The 16837-nt window shown below is 40.5% G+C and overlaps 2 protein-coding genes across 4 annotated transcripts in view; one reads left to right on the top strand and one right to left on the bottom strand.

The window, feature by feature from the left end:
- LOC139754581 (regucalcin-like) overlaps positions 1-16837 on the bottom strand; it is a 549227-nt gene that overhangs the window by 175840 nt on the left and 356550 nt on the right. The gene's annotated exons all lie outside the window — the stretch shown is intronic.
- Positions 1-16837, top strand: part of TM9SF3 (transmembrane 9 superfamily protein member 3) — a 55077-nt gene that overhangs the window by 25622 nt on the left and 12618 nt on the right. The window contains exons 5-8 of the mRNA XM_071672693.1: positions 784-915; positions 3575-3741; positions 12412-12506; positions 12686-12848. Of these exons, the coding sequence (XP_071528794.1) occupies positions 784-915; positions 3575-3741; positions 12412-12506; positions 12686-12848 (557 nt within the window). The remainder of the gene's footprint in view (positions 1-783; positions 916-3574; positions 3742-12411; positions 12507-12685; positions 12849-16837) is intronic.

Here is a 16837-nt window from a genome sequence, read left to right on the forward strand (position 1 = left end):
TTTTGCCCCTCTTTCCAAAACTCTTGCATTCACCTCCCTAACAACCCCATCCATAAACAAATTAAACAACCATGGAGACATCACACACCCCTGCCACAAACCTACATTTACTGAGAACCAATCACTTTCCTCTCTTCCTACACGTACACATGCCTTACATCCTCGATATAATTTTTACTCACTACAATTGATAGGCACAAAAATACTGAAGGTTCATTTACTAAGATGTTGCTGAATGGTGCATGAGGTGGTAGTGGCAGTGGGGTAGTTGTAGAATGGAGTTAAAGGGAGGCTGAGTAGTGGCACCAGAAGTGTTGTCTTTTCCAGCCCTGCCATTATCATCACTTTCCACATCATAGGCTGTAGACTCTACATTGGTGATGAGAAAGCATCAAGAGTTGTGTGCTATTGTTAGTGCATATTTATGTACCGCTCTCTTTAGTAGTCAGTTGTACCATTTCGTGATCATGCTACGTTTTTTGTTGGGATCATAAACACTAATGATTTCCACAACTTCATCAATGAAGACAAAAGTCTTCAACAGGTGATTTGTCATCTGCTGAAATGGGGTGGGTGGCGCTTCTATAACTGTCTGCTTCTTCTCCATCTAACTTTTGCTCAGTCAGCATGAGATCTTCATTTGATATATCTTAGTTGTTCATTCATAGTTGGAGATGGATTGTGTTTTAGCAATAGTATCTGTAGGTATCTCAACTTTTCTGCACCTGCACTTACTCTAACACTTTGATATTTCAAATTTTGATCCTTTTTGCTCTTTTTCAGATCCATTGGTTTAGCATCTTTAATTCATTCATGATGGTGATATTCCTGGTGGGTTTGGTATCAATGATACTAATGAGAACTTTACGTAAAGACTATGCACGTTATTCCAAAGATGAAGAAATGGATGACATGGTAAGTAGACACACAAGTAGATAGGAATTGTGACTGTCCCTGTTTTTTTATAATTATAAGATTACCTCTAATGGTAAATAATATTACTTTCCAAGTTTTAACAATAATTGTTTATTGTAGTTGCATCTCACGAGTCTGTCCCTGATTTTTTTATATTTATAAGATTAGGGAGGTGAATGCAAGAGTTTTGGAAAGAGGGGCAAGTATGAAGTCTGTTGGGGATGAGAGAGCTTGGGAAGTGAGTCAGTTGTTGTTTGCTGATGATACAGTGCTGGTGGCTGATTCATGTGAGAAACTGCAGAAGCTGGTGACTGAGTTTGGTAAAGTGTGTGAAAGAAGAAAGTTAAGAGTAAATGTGAATAAGAGCAAGGTTATTAGGTACAGTAGGGTTGAGGGTCAAGTCAATTGGGAGGTGAGTTTGAATGGAGAAAAACTGGAGGAAGTGAAGTGTTTTAGATATCTGGGAGTGGATCTGGCAGCGGATGGAACCATGGAAGCGGAAGTGGATCATAGGGTGGGGGAGGGGGCGAAAATTCTGGGAGCCTTGAAGAATGTGTGGAAGTCGAGAACATTATCTCGGAAAGCAAAAATGGGTATGTTTGAAGGAATAGTGGTTCCAACAATGTTGTATGGTTGCGAGGCGTGGGCTATGGATAGAGTTGTGCGCAGGAGGATGGATGTGCTGGAAATGAGATGTTTGAGGACAATGTGTGGTGTGAGGTGGTTTGATCGAGTGAGTAACGTAAGGGTAAGAGAGATGTGTGGAAATAAAAAGAGCGTGGTTGAGAGAGCAGAAGAGGGTGTTTTGAAATGGTTCGGGCACATGGAGAGAATGAGTGAGGAAAGATTGACCAAGAGAATATATGTGTCGGAGGTGGAGGGAACGAGGAGAAGAGGGAGACGAAATTGGAGGTGGAAAGATGGAGTGAAAAAGATTTTGTGTGATTGGGGCCTGAACATGCAGGAGGGTGAAAGGAGGGCAAGGAATAGAGTGAATTGGAGCGATGTGGTATACCGGGGTTGACGTGCTGTCAGTGGATTGAATCAAGGCATGTGAAGCGTCTGGGGTAAACCATGGAAAGCTGTGTAGGTATGTGTATTTGCGTGTGTGGACGTATGTATATACATGTGTATGGGGGGGGTTGGGCCATTTCTTTCGTCTGTTTCCTTGCGCTACCTCGCAGACGTGGGAGACAGCGATAAAGCAAAAAAAAAAAAAAAAAAGATTACCTCTAATAAGAAATAATTTATTACTTTCCAAGTTTTAACAATAATTGTTTATTGTAGTCGCATCTCCCGAGTCTGGAGGTTTCATTATCATGCCCTGGCAACCTACTGGTCCACAGTGCGTCCATTTTCGTGTCTAATATTATATTCATGAGAAACAATTGTCATTATTATTTGAATGGCAAAATATGCTGGCAGTAATGACAAATATGATTAATTCACTTGGTTTTAAGTTTTGGAGAATAAATACTGTAGCAGACAACTATTTTTGTTATATTAGAATGTAGGTCTAACACTCCAGAGAGAGAGAGAGAGAGAGAGAGAGAGAGAGAGAGAGAGAGAGCACAACACACTTATAATTATGGGCTATGGAGCATAGTGCAGTGGGCAGAGAATCAGGAGGCAAATCTGGACAATGGCTACAAATGTTCAGCTTTCCTGCCTTCTCCTGCCATTCATATGCTTTCAGTTAATCTAGCACCAGCACTAATCAACAACATTGCAGAGTCACATATTTTGTAGATAATAATCCTGGAAATAAGGGTATAAGGTAACCTATGTATTTTGGTATGTCAGAATACGACATAGATATTTTGTAATTAACGTATAGTGGATCAGCCAGGTGCTCTACTTTGGTCTGCAGAGGGCAGTGTTCAAGCCCTTTTAAATCATAATCAGCAACCTTACAAATTAACAAAACAGCTGTCTGGGACATTGTTCATTCTTTGAAACTTAAAATCAACTACAATTGATGGTATTCATCTTAACTGCCTGCATATTTGGCCATTCAAATAATACTGACTGCTGTTTCCTATGCGTATCATATTATACATGAAATTGGATGCAATGTGGACTGGAAGGTTGCCAGGGCACGATGATGAAATCTTCAGAATTGTGCACCGCAACTATGATTAACCCAAGTGAATGCTGAAAATACCAATTTTCATGTATCTTGTAATTACGGAACTTCTATTGCAAGAGGACTCAGAAATGTACAGTTTCTGCATTATTAAATTCTCTGTTAGCTTCACAAGTTGTAAGGGTTCATCACTGATGAAATTAGATTCTCAGGTGAATGCACATTTATCATGCAATTTACAAGAAAAGTTTTTTAAACATATTTGATACTTGTAAATATGATATTTAGATAAAGGGTTATGGAGTGACAACTTTTGTGAAATGTATTGATAGGGAAGATTGTTTGCTGGTTTTTGCAAGATTCTTCTATCAGCAGTGCCCTTGTTCCCGGTATTAAAAGATAGATTAAGTGTTAGTTATGATCCCTTTATTCTGATAACCATTGTAATATGTGGAATGATGCTAAGCTGATAAGTCTGAATACAGTTGTTGAAAAATGTCACTGACCCTGGATAAGATAATGTCACTTTGTATATATTGCTAATGATTTTGCAGCAGTGGTATCTTTCCCCAGGAACGTGACCTAGGGGATGAGTATGGATGGAAACAAGTTCATGGGGATGTGTTTCGACCTCCATCACATCCTGTATTGTTTTCTGCCTTGGTTGGATCTGGCTACCAGATGTTGACTGTCACATTTCTTGTTATTCTTCTAGCAATTGTTGGAGAACTTTACACAGAGTAAGACTAAATTGATTGTTTAAATATCTTATCCCTGTGGTAGGGGAGAAAGAATTCTACCTCCGTATTCCCTGCATGTCATACAAGGTGACTAAAGGGATGGGAGTTGGGGTGCTACAGCTCCTCTCCTTTCATCTCAGCTTCCAAATAACAGAACAGAGGAAGGAGCCAAGCAGGGAGTGCTCATCTTCCTGAAAGGCTCAGGCTGGCATGTCAGTATGTGTGGATTTAACGAAGATGAGAAGAGAGAAGAGATAGGTAGTATGTTTGAGGAAAGAAACCTGGATGCTTTAGCTCTAAGTGAAATAAAAGCTCAAGGGTAAAGGGTAAGGATGGTTTGGAAATGTCTTAGGAGTAAAGTCAGGGCCTGGTGAGAGGACAAGAACTAAGGAAGGAGTAGCACTACACCTGAAGCAGGAGTTGTGTTTATAAAAGAGTGTATGGAAGTGAGATCTAGATGTGGGCAAAATTGAAAGTGGATGGCAATATATGGGTAGTTATAAGTGCTTATGCACCTGGCCATGAGAAGCATGTGTTTTTGGAGCAGCTGAGTTAGTGTGTCAGCAGTCTTGATGTGAGAGACTGGGTGTTAATTGTAGGTGATTTGAATGCAAGGGTGAATAAAGTGGCTGTTAAGGGTATGATTAGGGAGCATGTGGTATTCAGTGTTATGGATGAAAATGATGAACAGCTTGTGGAGTTGTCTGCCAAAAAGGACTGATTATTGGGAATACATGGTTTAAAAAGAAGGGCACATGCAAGTATATGTATGTAAGCTGGAAAGGTGGTCAGCAGTCTTTATTGGACTACATATTAGTTGATAGGTGTGTAAATGACAAACTTTTGGATGTGAATGTTTCGAGAGGGGTAGTTGGTAGGATGTGAAGATTTTAAGAGGTTTTCTGTATAGAGTAAATAGTGTCAGTGTGATGAGAATGAGCTTGGGAAAGAGACTTGTGTGGAGAAATACCAGGAGAGATTGAGTGTAGAGTGGCAAAAGGCAAGGGTAAGTGAAGCAAGAGGAGTGAGTGAGGAATGGGAGGTATTTAGGGAAGAAGTGCTGGGTACTAAATGTTGGGATGAAGAAATGAAATTGCTAGTGAAAGGGAAAAGAGAGGCATTTGGGCAGTACTTACAGGGAGGAACTGCAAATGATTAGGGACTGCGTAAGAAAAAAGTGGCAGGAAGTCCAGTGAGGAAGGTGCAGGGGTTGAAAAAGAGGGCAAATGAGAGTTGGAGTGAGCAAGTTTTATTAATTTTTAGCGAGAGAATAAGATGTTTTGGAAAGAGGTTAATATCTGCAAAAAACAGAAATCATATTAGAAAATTGGTGAAGGGGGCAAAAGGGGAAGTGGTAATAGGTAGTGATGAAGTGAGGAGGAAATTGGGTAAGTATTTTGAAGAACTAGTAAGTGTTTTTGATGATAGGGTGACTTTTGTAGGAAGTTTGGGTCAGGGTGGTATACGAAGTGATAGAGTTACGAAGAGTGGATTGGTGTAGAGAGAGGAAGAGATGGAAGCCTTACTTAAGATAACATTGAATTTATTAAGAAAGTTGGTGACTGTGTTGTTGATTGGTTAGTTAGGATTTTCAGTGAATGTATGGATCATGATGAGGTGCCTGAAGATTGGCAGAATACATAAATAGTGCCATTGCATGTAGGTAGGGAAGGGAGAAAAAGGTGTATACAAACAACAGAGGTATAAGTTTGTTGAGTGTACCTGATAAGTTGTATGGGAGAGTAGTGATTGAGAGGGTGAAGTCATGTATGGAGCATCAGATTGGGGAGAAGCATTATGGTTTCAGAAGTGGCAGAGGATATGTGGATCAGATGTTTGCTCTCATGCATGTGTGTGAGACATACCTAGAGAAACATGGATTTGTAAGTGGCATGTGTGTATTTGGAGAGAGCAAAAAATGGGATTGATAGATTCCTTGTGGAAGAAGAATATACAGTGTGAGATAAAAACTGCTAGAGCAGTGAGTTTTCTGTTAAGGGTGTAAGGGATGTGTATGAGTGGTTCCAGTGGAAGGTTGGTTTGCGGCAGGGGTGTGTGATTTCACTAGGGGTAGTGAGGGAGATAAATGCAAGTCTTGGAGAGGAGTGAGTATGTAGTCCATAGGGAATGAGAGGGCCTAAGAAGTGAGTCAGTTTTTATTTGCTGATGGTAGAGCACTTGAGGTAAATTCAAGTGAGAAACTGCAGAAATGAGTGACTGAGTTTAGAAGAGTTTGTGAAAGGAGGAAGTTTGAGTGTAAGTATGAATAAAAGCAGGGTTATTAGGTTTAGCTTGGCTGAGGGACTTGTTGATTAGAGTGAGCATGAATGGAGAAAAATTGTGGAGAGAGTGAAGTGTTTTAGAAACCCAGGAGTAGACATGACAGCAAGTGGAACCATGGTAGTGGAAGCGAGTCATAGGATGGGAGAGGGGGTGAAGGTTCTGGGAGCATTGAAGAATGTGTGGAAAGAGATCAGTATCTCAGAGGGCAAAAATGGTTATGTCTGAAAGTATAGTAGTCCCAACAGTATTATATGGATGCAAGGTATGGAATATATATATATTAGGCTGTGCAGAGGAGGATGGATGTGTTGGAAATGAAATGTTTGAGGACAATACGTGGTGAGGTGGTTTGATCGAGTAAGTAATGAAAGAGTAAGAGAGATGTAGTAATAGAAATATTGTGATTGAGAGAGCAGAGTGGGATGTGCTGATATGTTGTGGACATATTGAGAGAATGATTGAGGAAAGGTTGACAAAGAAGATACATGTGTCCAGAGTGGAGGGAACAAGGAAAACCAAATTGGAGATGGAAGGCTGGAATCAAAAAGCAATTTGGGGTTGAACATTAGGGAAGGTGAAAGGCATGCACAGGATAGAGTGAATTTGAATGAAGTGATATACTGGGGTTGACATGCTGTCATTAGGCTGAAGCAAGGCATGTGAAATGTTCTTTGTAGACCATGGTAAGGTATGTGAGGCCTGGCTTTGGTTTTAGTGCATTGCACAAAACAGCTAGAGAATGGATGTAAGTGGATGTGACCTTTCTTCGTCTGTTCCTGGCACTACCTCACTAACACAGGAAATGATCTGGTGTGAAAAAAGAGAAACACGTCATTCATCTGTGATGAACATTGCATGGGTTTCTTCAAAAATTTTGATTACCCTGCATACCAGCTCATTCAGCTGCAGTAGACCCAGTTGGTGTTTTTAAGCTTTCTTGTATATTGCACATGTTCATTTAAGTTCAAATCTCTGGGAGAAGTTAAGGACTTACCCCCTCTTCCACTGTTTTCCTGAAGCATCTTGTAGCAATTTTCTTAACCATTAATGACCACATATGAGTAGCCATCACCACACATTGTAAATTGATAAGTACACCATGTTTTTAGTGATTGATAGCAGATTGTGTTGAGTGTATTCCTGACTTCTTTGTCCAGAAAAATCTTTAGAAATCAGTGTTCTTAGTTCTATTATTATGAAACCCTATATAAGTCTGGGTCAGGCAGTTTAGCAAGTATTAGGTTGTTTTTTGCTTGTATAGGATGTTCCCCAGAGATAACATGTAAGTATTCTGATGTTTCTAAAGAAAAGAAAGAAGAGGAAGGAGAAGGATCGACATTTGGACCTAATTATGCCATAAAGCGAAACCCATTTGAAGCCAAGGTGTTGCATTAACACAGTGCCAAACCACAGCTGTTCCTTTGCAGAAAAATAATATTTGGGATGGCAACATACAAAGGAATAATAGAACCATAAGTAGATCTGAACATATGAGTAGTGCAACTACAAGTAGATCTGACAGGATATGATAGAGTTGATAGAGATGCTCTGTGGAAGGTATTAAGAATATATGGTGTGGGAGGCAAGTTGTTAGAAGCAGTGAAAAGTTTTTATCGAGGATGTAAGGCATGTGTACGTGTAGGAAGAGAGGAAAGTGATTGGTTCTCAGTGAATGTAGGTTTGCGGCAGGGGTGTGTGATGTCTCCATGGTTGTTTAATTTGTTTATGGATGGGGTTGTTAGGGAGGTAAATGCAAGAGTCCTGGAAAGAGGGGCAAGTATGAAGTCTGTTGGGATGAGAGAGCTTGGGAAGTGAGTCAGTTGTTGTTCGCTGATGATACAGCGCTGGTGGCTGATTCATGTGAGAAACTGCAGAAGCTGGTGACTGAGTTTGGTAAAGTGTGTGGAAGAAGAAAGTTAAGAGTAAATGTGAATAAGAGCAAGGTTATTAGGTACAGTAGGGTTGAGGGTCAAGTCAATTGGGAGGTGAGTTTGAATGGAGAAAAACTGGAGGAAGTGAAGTGTTTTAGATATCTGGGAGTGGATCTGGCAGCGGATGGAACCATGGAAGCGGAAGTGGATCATAGGGTGGGGGAGGGGGCGAAAATTTTGGGAGCCTTGAAAAATGTGTGGAAGTCGAGAACATTATCTCGGAAAGCAAAAATGGGTATGTTTGAAGGAATAGTGGTTCCAACAATGTTGTATGGTTGCGAGGCGTGGGCTATGGATAGAGTTGTGCGCAGGAGGATGGATGTGCTGGAAATGAGATGTTTGAGGAAAATGTGTGGTGTGAGGTGGTTTGATCGAGTAAGTAACGTAAGGGTAAGAGAGATGTGTGGAAATAAAAAGAGCGTGGTTGAGAGAGCAGAAGAGGGTGTTTTGAAATGGTTTGGGCACATGGAGAGAATGAGTGAGGAAAGGTGGAAAGATGGAGTGAAAAAGATTTTGTGTGATTGGGGCCTGAACATGCAGGAGGGTGAAAGGAGGGCAAGGAATAGAGTGAATTGGAGCGATGTGGTATACCGGGGTTGACGTGCTGTCAGTGGATTGAATCAAGGCATGTGAAGCGTCTGGGGTAAACCATGGAAAGCTGTGTAGGTATGTATATTTGCGTGTGTGGACGTGTGTATGTACATGTGTATGGGGGGGGGGTTGGGCCATTTCTTTCGTCTGTTTCCTTGCGCTACCTTGCAAACGCGGGAGACAGCGACAAAGTATAAAAAAAAAAAAAAAAAAAAAAATGAATATTGACAAACCAATAAACAGAAACATAGGAAAGGTAAAAGACTTGAATAGATAATTCATGGAATGTACAAAGATTGATTGCCAGGAACTGGAAACTCAAGTTTTTTTTATATTTGAGTATGCCATTGGTACTAATATGATTCTTGTGAATATGGCAGTAATATTGCTTAATGAGACAACATAGAAAGATAATTTTTTGATATTATCTATGAGTGCATTTTCAGTTTTTTCATGCATTGTGAGCTGTGACAATTTTTGATTGTTCAGTTACCTTCCTTCTTATCTCCTTGGGAACATTTTCATACTTTTCTCTCAGGTTAAAGTTTCCAGTTACTGATTTTACATTTTTTGTTTTGTTCATATATGTGGATAGTAACTTTAGTTTACTCTCTTTATCTGTTCTTTTCAATGGAATTTCTCTGTTTTATACATCTGTATATATTATGTTGTCTTCAACTCTTCAAGCTCTCTTAATTTTGCTTCATTATTGTTTGGTATCTTCCATTTTGCATTCTTTCTTTTTCTTTGGTAAGGGCTCATTGATTATTTGTCCATATCCCTTATATTATATTCATGTAACTTGGTTAATGCCTCTGAAGAACTTGTTCCAGTTTGTGCTTAGCATTTTTTAAATGAAATCTCTTGAGTCTCATTTGTCGTAGTGAAGATTCATGCCACTTAACCAATTGTTGTCCTCTGTTTCTTTATCACATTCACCCTCATTCATTTCCAGTATTATGCAGTAGTGATTCCAGTGATGTGACTTGTATTATTATCTATATATGGAAAGTGAGTCAGTTGTTGTTCGCTGATGATACAGCGCTGGTGGCTGATTCATGTGAGAAACTGCAGAAGCTGGTGACTGAGTTTGGTAAAGTGTGTGAAAGAAGAAAGTTAAGAGTAAATGTGAATAAGAGCAAGGTAATTAGGTGCAGTAGGGTTGAGGGTCAAGTCAATTGGGAGGTAAGTTTGAATGGAGAAAAACTGGAGGAAGTAAAGTGTTTTAGATATCTGGGAGTGGATCTGGCAGCGGATGGAACCATGGAAGCGGAAGTGGATCATAGGGTGAGGGAGGGGGCGAAAATCCTGGGAGCCTTGAAGAATGTGTGGAAGTTGAGAACATTATCTCGGAAAGCAAAAATGGGTATGTTTGAAGGAATAGTGGTTCCAACAATGTTGTATGGTTGCGAGGCGTGGGCTATGGATAGAGTTGTGCAGAGGAGGGTGGATGTGCTGGAAATGAGATGTTTGAGGACAATATGTGGCGTGAGGTGGTTTGATCGAGTAAGTAACGTAAGGGTAAGAGAGATGTGTGGAAATAAAAAGAGCGTGGTTGAGAGAGCAGAAGAGGGTGTTTTGAAATGGTCTGGGCACATGGAGAGAATGAGTGAGGAAAGATTGACAAAGAGGATATATGTGTCAGAGGTGGAGGGAATGAGAAGCGGGAGACCAAATTGGAGGTGGAAAGATGGAGTGAAAAAGATTTTGTGTGATCGGGGCCTGAACATGCAGGAGGGTGAAAGGAGGGCAAGGAATAGAGTGAATTGGATCGATGTGGTATACCGGGGTTGACGTGCTGTCAGTGGATTGAATCAGGGCATGTAAAGTGTCTGGGGTAAACCATGGAAAGCTGTGTAGGTATGTATATTTGCGTGTGTGGACATATGTATATACATGTGTATGGGGGTGGGTTGGGCCATTTCTTTCGTCTGTTTCCTTGCGCTACCTCACAAACGCGGGAGACCGAAAAAAAAAAAATGGAAACAGTGTTTTGTACATAAAAAGAAAATCTACTTCCTGCATCTTTTTTCCTGTGGTGTGCCTGCACAAGGCTGAAAAATTTGCATAGATTAAACAATCTTTCGAATTGTTCTTTTTTGTCTTCTTGTCCATTATTCTTGCCATTGTACTTGTATCTGTATTCATAACTGTTATGCATGCAGTAAAAATGGATATTGAAGTAACCAGCTCACATAATTATTTTATCCTAGTTCTTTCTATCTCATATCTCTGATGCTTGTTCTCACCTGGAACCCCCATCAAGAGGTTGGCCATGGCAAAAGAGTCTTCACTTATCCCGGTCATTACATGCTTCCGTTGCACACATCATCCCATACATTCTTCCCCCATTTTTCTCCCTCCAATACTATTCCATTTTATTTCCCCATGCACAGATGGTATTCCTCTCACACCGAACAGTTTGATTGTACCATCATAAACTCTCCTTGTAAACTCCTTATCTTTTATTCTTTCCACATGCTCATATCATCTCAAAGTAGTACGTTTCACCCAATCAACCTCTCATACACCCCCTCATGACTTTGTTCATTCCATCTAGTCATACCACATGCTCCTCTTAAATAACTAATTTCTGCTGCCTTGACTTAGTTTCTTCAGCCTATTCAGTATTTCTTCAAGTTTTGGTAATATTTTGTTAAATTCATTTAGATTGGTTTTTATGGTTTTGTATGATAAGTTTATTGTGTTTATGGCTGGAAGCCTTATGGTAATTGATTCATACCTGATGTGATTCATTTTCATTTTTGCTTTCTTTTTAGCTTATCGTAAATATTTGTTGCTACACCTCCCCCCCTTTTTTTTTTTTTTTTGATATAGTTCCATTTGCTTTGAATGTTTCAGATTATTCCAAGTTTGTTTTGTATTTCACTTTTTTTCTTAAATCAAGTGTATGACGTGTTGATTAGGACTTGTTGTTGTCCCTAGTGCACTCGTTGCTCATTCACTTTTATTGTAGAGCTCTTACTCATTAGACTTCAGATTTTAGAATGCTATGAGTCACAATTGAAGATTTTTATTATTGTTTTATGGTATAGGCTTTTTATCTGAAAGTTTTTCTCTGAATTGTCATCCTTTATTAGGACATGATAGCATGCTAACTGGGTAGACTGCAGAGGAAAGAAAGGTAGGTTTCGAAAATTGTGAGCTAGAGTCCCACATGCAGTTTTTCTTGGTCTTGTTACCCTGCCAGCTTTCATTTTCCTTTCTTTAAAAATCTTAGCTGTATTGCCTGTGACTGCTTTTGGGTTGATGCCTGTGATTTGTGAATTTTGAACCACTGAGCAGCTGAGAGTAAGTTGATGATGTAATCTCTGTGGATCTGATTGTCTAAGGGTGGGCTTGAAATGAGCCATATCCTGCTGTTATGGCAGAATGAATAGTGAAGGGTGGGGAAGGTCATTGTTTCAGCAGAAACACTAAGGGTTGGAAGGTCCTGACCCTGATTTTCATAGAGAATATTGCTGAGAATTGTTCATTGTTGCAAGACTACTATTTGGAGAGAAAGAGTTATTCAGTTTTCAGAATGTTTTCTTGATTATTCAGATCAATCATATTTTGACAAGAAATCAGTTGATTTGGTAGATGTAAAGCCTCATGTGAGCCTTCATTTCCGTTATATAGTAGTTCTGTTTATCTGTCATCATTTCCAATATGTGGATCATTTGCATACAACCTCTCATGTCACACATACATGTCATAAACTTTAGACCCATGTACTTAAGTGAGCATGAATTTCTACTTCATTTACTTATTTATTAATTGATTTTAGTATTATTTGATACCCATTTTGAAATGTGCTGTTATACCATTGTACTACATTTGCAAATTACTGTTCATTCTCCAGGCGTGGTTCTATGGTGAGCATAGCTATCTTCATTTATGCTGCCACTTCACCCATCAATGGCTACTTTGGAGGCTCCTTGTATGCTAGAATGGGAGGTAAGTCTCATATTTTAGAGTGATGGGAGTTAACACAGAGTCTGAGCCTCTAAAGAAATCTGCAAACTGTGTAGCATGTGTCAGCCAATGCTTTTTTATCCCATTGAATATATTGTTTTGAATTTGAAAGTCATTTGATGGAAAAGCTGTGGATGACAGTAATCTCTTCTAAATTCCAGGGAAGGTTTGGATTCGTCAAATGATGTTGTCAGCTTTACTACTGCCAACAATGGTGTGTGGCACTGCATTCTTCATAAACTTCATTGCTATTTATTACCATGCATCTAGAGCTATTGCCTTCACAATCATGGTAAGTTTATTTTCTTTTTGTCTTGGGAATTTGTTAAGATGACAGTTGCAAGTGTCTTCTTGTTCTGGTTAATTAGAAAATAGTATTTGGAGTTTGAGTAGCCAGTTTGGTACAGAAAGTGTTTTAGTGATATTCACGTATCAAAAAAATGATCACCATAATAACCCTATCTCTAGCATTTTCACGCTGTCTCCCGCATTAGCGAGGTAGTGCAAGGAAACAGACGAAAGAATGGCCCAACCCACCCACATACACATGTATATACATACACATCCTCACACGCACATGTACATACCTATATATCTCAACGTATACATACGTATATACACACAGACATATACATATATACACATGTACATAATTCATACTGTCTGCCCTTATTCACTCCTGTCGCCACCCCACCACACATAAAATGACAACCCCCTCCCCCCACATGTGCGGGAGGTAGCGCTAGGAAGAGACAACAAGGGCCACATTCATTCACACTCAGTCTCTAGCAGTTATGTATAATGCACCAAAACTACAGCTCCCTTTCCACATCCAGGCCCCACAAAACCTTCCATGGCTTACTTCAAACGCTTCACATGCCCTGGTTCAATCCATTGACAGCACGTCGACCCCGGTATACCACATCATTCCAGTTCACTCTATTCCTTGCACGCCTTTCACCCTCCTATATATATGTTCAGGCCCCGATCACTCAAAATCTTTTTCACTCCATCTTTCTACCTCCAGTTTGGCCTCCCACTTTTAGTTCCCTCCACCTCTGACACATATATCCTCTTTGTCAATCTTTCCTCACTCATTCTTTCCATGTGACCAAACCATTTCAAAACACCTTCTTGTGCTCTCCAAACCACACCTGTTTTATTACCATACATCTCTCATACCCTTTCATTACTTACTAGATCAAACCACCTCACACCACATATCGTCCTCAAACATCTCATTTCCGGCACATCCACCCTCCTCCGCCCAACTGTATCTATAACCCACGCCTTGCAGCCATATAACGTTGTTGGAACCACTATTCCTTCAAGCATACCCATTTTTGCTCTCTGAGATAATGTTCTCGCCTTCCACTCATTTTTCAACGCTCCCAGAACTTTTGCCCCCTCCCCCACCCTATGATTCACTTCTGCTTCCATGGTACCATCTGCTACCAAATCCACTCCCAGATATCTAAAACACTTCACTTCCTCCAGTTTTTCTCCATTCAAACTTACCTCCCAATTGAATTGTCAGTCAATCTTACTGTACCTAATAACCTTGCTCTTATTCACATTTACTCTCAGCTTTCTTCTTTCACACACTTTACCAAACTTAGTCACCACCTTCTGCAGTTTCTCACCCGAAACAGCCACCAGCGCTGTATCATCAGCGAACAACAACTGACTCACTTCCCAAGCTCTCTCATCCACAACAGACTGCATACTTGCCCCTCTTTCCAAAACTCTTGCATTCACCTCCCTAACAACCCCATCCATAAACAAATTAAACAACCGTGGAGACATCACGCACCCCTGCCGCAAACCAACATTCACTGAGAACCAGTCACATACACATGCCTTACATCCTCGATAAAAACTTTTCACTGCTTCTAACAACATACCTCCCACACCATATATTCTTAATACCTTCCAAAGAGCATCTCTATCAATTTTATCATATGCCTTCTCGAGATCCATAAATGCTACATACAAATCCATTTGCTTTTCTAAGTATTTCTCACATACATTCTTCAAAGCAAACACCTGATCCACACATCCTCTACCACTTCTGAAACCACTTTGCTCTTCCCCAGTCTGATGCTCTGTACATACCTTCACCCTCTCAATCAATGCCCTCCCCAGGAATACTCAACAAACTTATACCTCTGTAATTTGAGCACTCACTCTTATCCTCTTTGCCTTTATACAATGGCTCTATGCAAGCATTCCGCCAGTCCTCAGTCACCTCACCATGAGTCATACATACATTAAATAACCTTACCAACCAGTCAACAATACAGTTACCTCCTTTTTTAATAAACTCCTCTGCAATACCATCCAAACCCGCTGCCTTGCCGGCATTCATCTTCCGCAAAGCTTTTACTACCTCTCTCTCTGTTTACAAATCATTCTCCCTAACTCTCTCACTTTGCACACTACCTCGACCAAAACACCCTGTATCTGCCACTCTATCATCAAACACATTCAACAAACCTTCAAAATACTCACTCCATCTCCTTCTCACATCACAACTACTTGTTATCACCTCCCCATTAGCCCCCTTCACTGATGTTCCCATTTGTTCCCTTGTCTTATGCACTTTATTTACCTCCTTCCAAAACATCTTTTTATTTTCCCTAAAATTTAATGATACTCTCTCACCCCAACTCTCATTTGCCCTCTTTTTCACCTCTTGCACCTTTCTCTTGACCTCCTGCTTCTCTCTTTTATACAACTCCCAGTCATTTGCATTATTTCCCTGCAAAAGTCGTCCAAATGCCTCTCTTTTCTCTTTCACTAATAATCTTACTTCTTCATCCCACCACTCACTACCCTCCCTTTCTAATCTGCCCACCTCCCACACTTCTCATACCACAAGCATCTTTTGCACAAGCCATCACTGCTTCCTTAAATACATCCCATTCCTCCCCACTCCCCTTACATCCATTGTTCTCACCTTTTTCCATTCTGTACTCAGTCTCTCCTGCTACTTCCTCACACAAGTCTCTTTTCCAAGCTCACTTACTCTCACCACTCTCTTCACCCCAACATTCTCTCTTCTTTTCTGAAAACCTCTACAAATCTTCACCTTCACCTCCACAAGATAATGATCAGACATCCCCCACTTGCACCTCTCAGCACATTAACATCCAAAAGTCTCTCTTTCGCGCGCCTATCAATTAACACGTAATCCAATAATGCTCTCTGGCCATCTCTCCTACTTACATACGTATACTTAGGTATATCTCTCTTTTTAAACCAGGTATTCCCAGTCACCAGTCTTTTTAAGCACATAATTCTACAAGCTCTTCACTGTTTCCATTTACAACACTGAACACCCAATGTACACCAATTATTCCCTCAACTGCCACATTACTCACCTTTGCATTCAAATCACCCATCACTGTAACCTAGTCTCATGCATCAAAACTACTAACACACTCACTCAGCTGCTCCCAAAACACTTGCTTCTTATGATCTTTCTTCTCATGCCCAGGTGCATATGCACCAATAATCACCCATCTCTCTCCATCCACTTTCAGTTTTACCCATATCAGTCTAGAGTTTACTTTCTTATACTCTGTCACATACTCCCACCACTCCTGTTTTGGGAGTAGTGCTACTCCTTCCCTTGCTCTTGTCCTCTCACTAACCCCTGACTTTACTCCCAAGACATTCCCAAACCACTCTTCCCATTTACCCTTGAGCTTTGTTTCACTCAGAGCCAAAACATCCAGGCTCCTTTCCTCAAACATACTACCTATATCTCCTTTTTTCTCATCTTGGTTACATCCACACACATTTAGACACCCCAATCTGAGCCTTTGAGGAGAATGAGCACTCCCCGCGTGACTCCTTTTGTTTCCTCGTTTAGAAAGTTAAAATACAAGGAGGGGAGGGTTTCTAGCTCCCCGCTTTCGTCCCGTTTAGTCGTCTTCTACGACACATGAGGAATGCGTGGGAAGTATTCTTTATCCCCTTTGCCTTTGTACAATGGCGCAATGGATGCATTCCGCCAATCCTCAGGCACTTCACCATGAACCATACATACATTGAATATCCTCACCAATCAACAACACAGTCACCCCCTTTTTTAATGAATTCCACTGCAATACCATCCAAACCCGCCACCTTGCGTGCTTTCATCTTCCACATCTTCCGCAAAGCTTTCACTACCTCTTCTCTGTTCACCAAACCATTCTCCCTGACCCTCTCACTTTGCATACCACCTCAACCAAAACACCCTATATTTGCCACACTATCAGACTTATTCAACAAACGTTCAAGATACTCACTCCATCTCCTCACTT

This window comes from Panulirus ornatus, chromosome 17, assembly GCF_036320965.1.
Source record: "Panulirus ornatus isolate Po-2019 chromosome 17, ASM3632096v1, whole genome shotgun sequence".
In the NCBI taxonomy this organism is placed as follows: domain Eukaryota; kingdom Metazoa; phylum Arthropoda; class Malacostraca; order Decapoda; family Palinuridae; genus Panulirus; species Panulirus ornatus.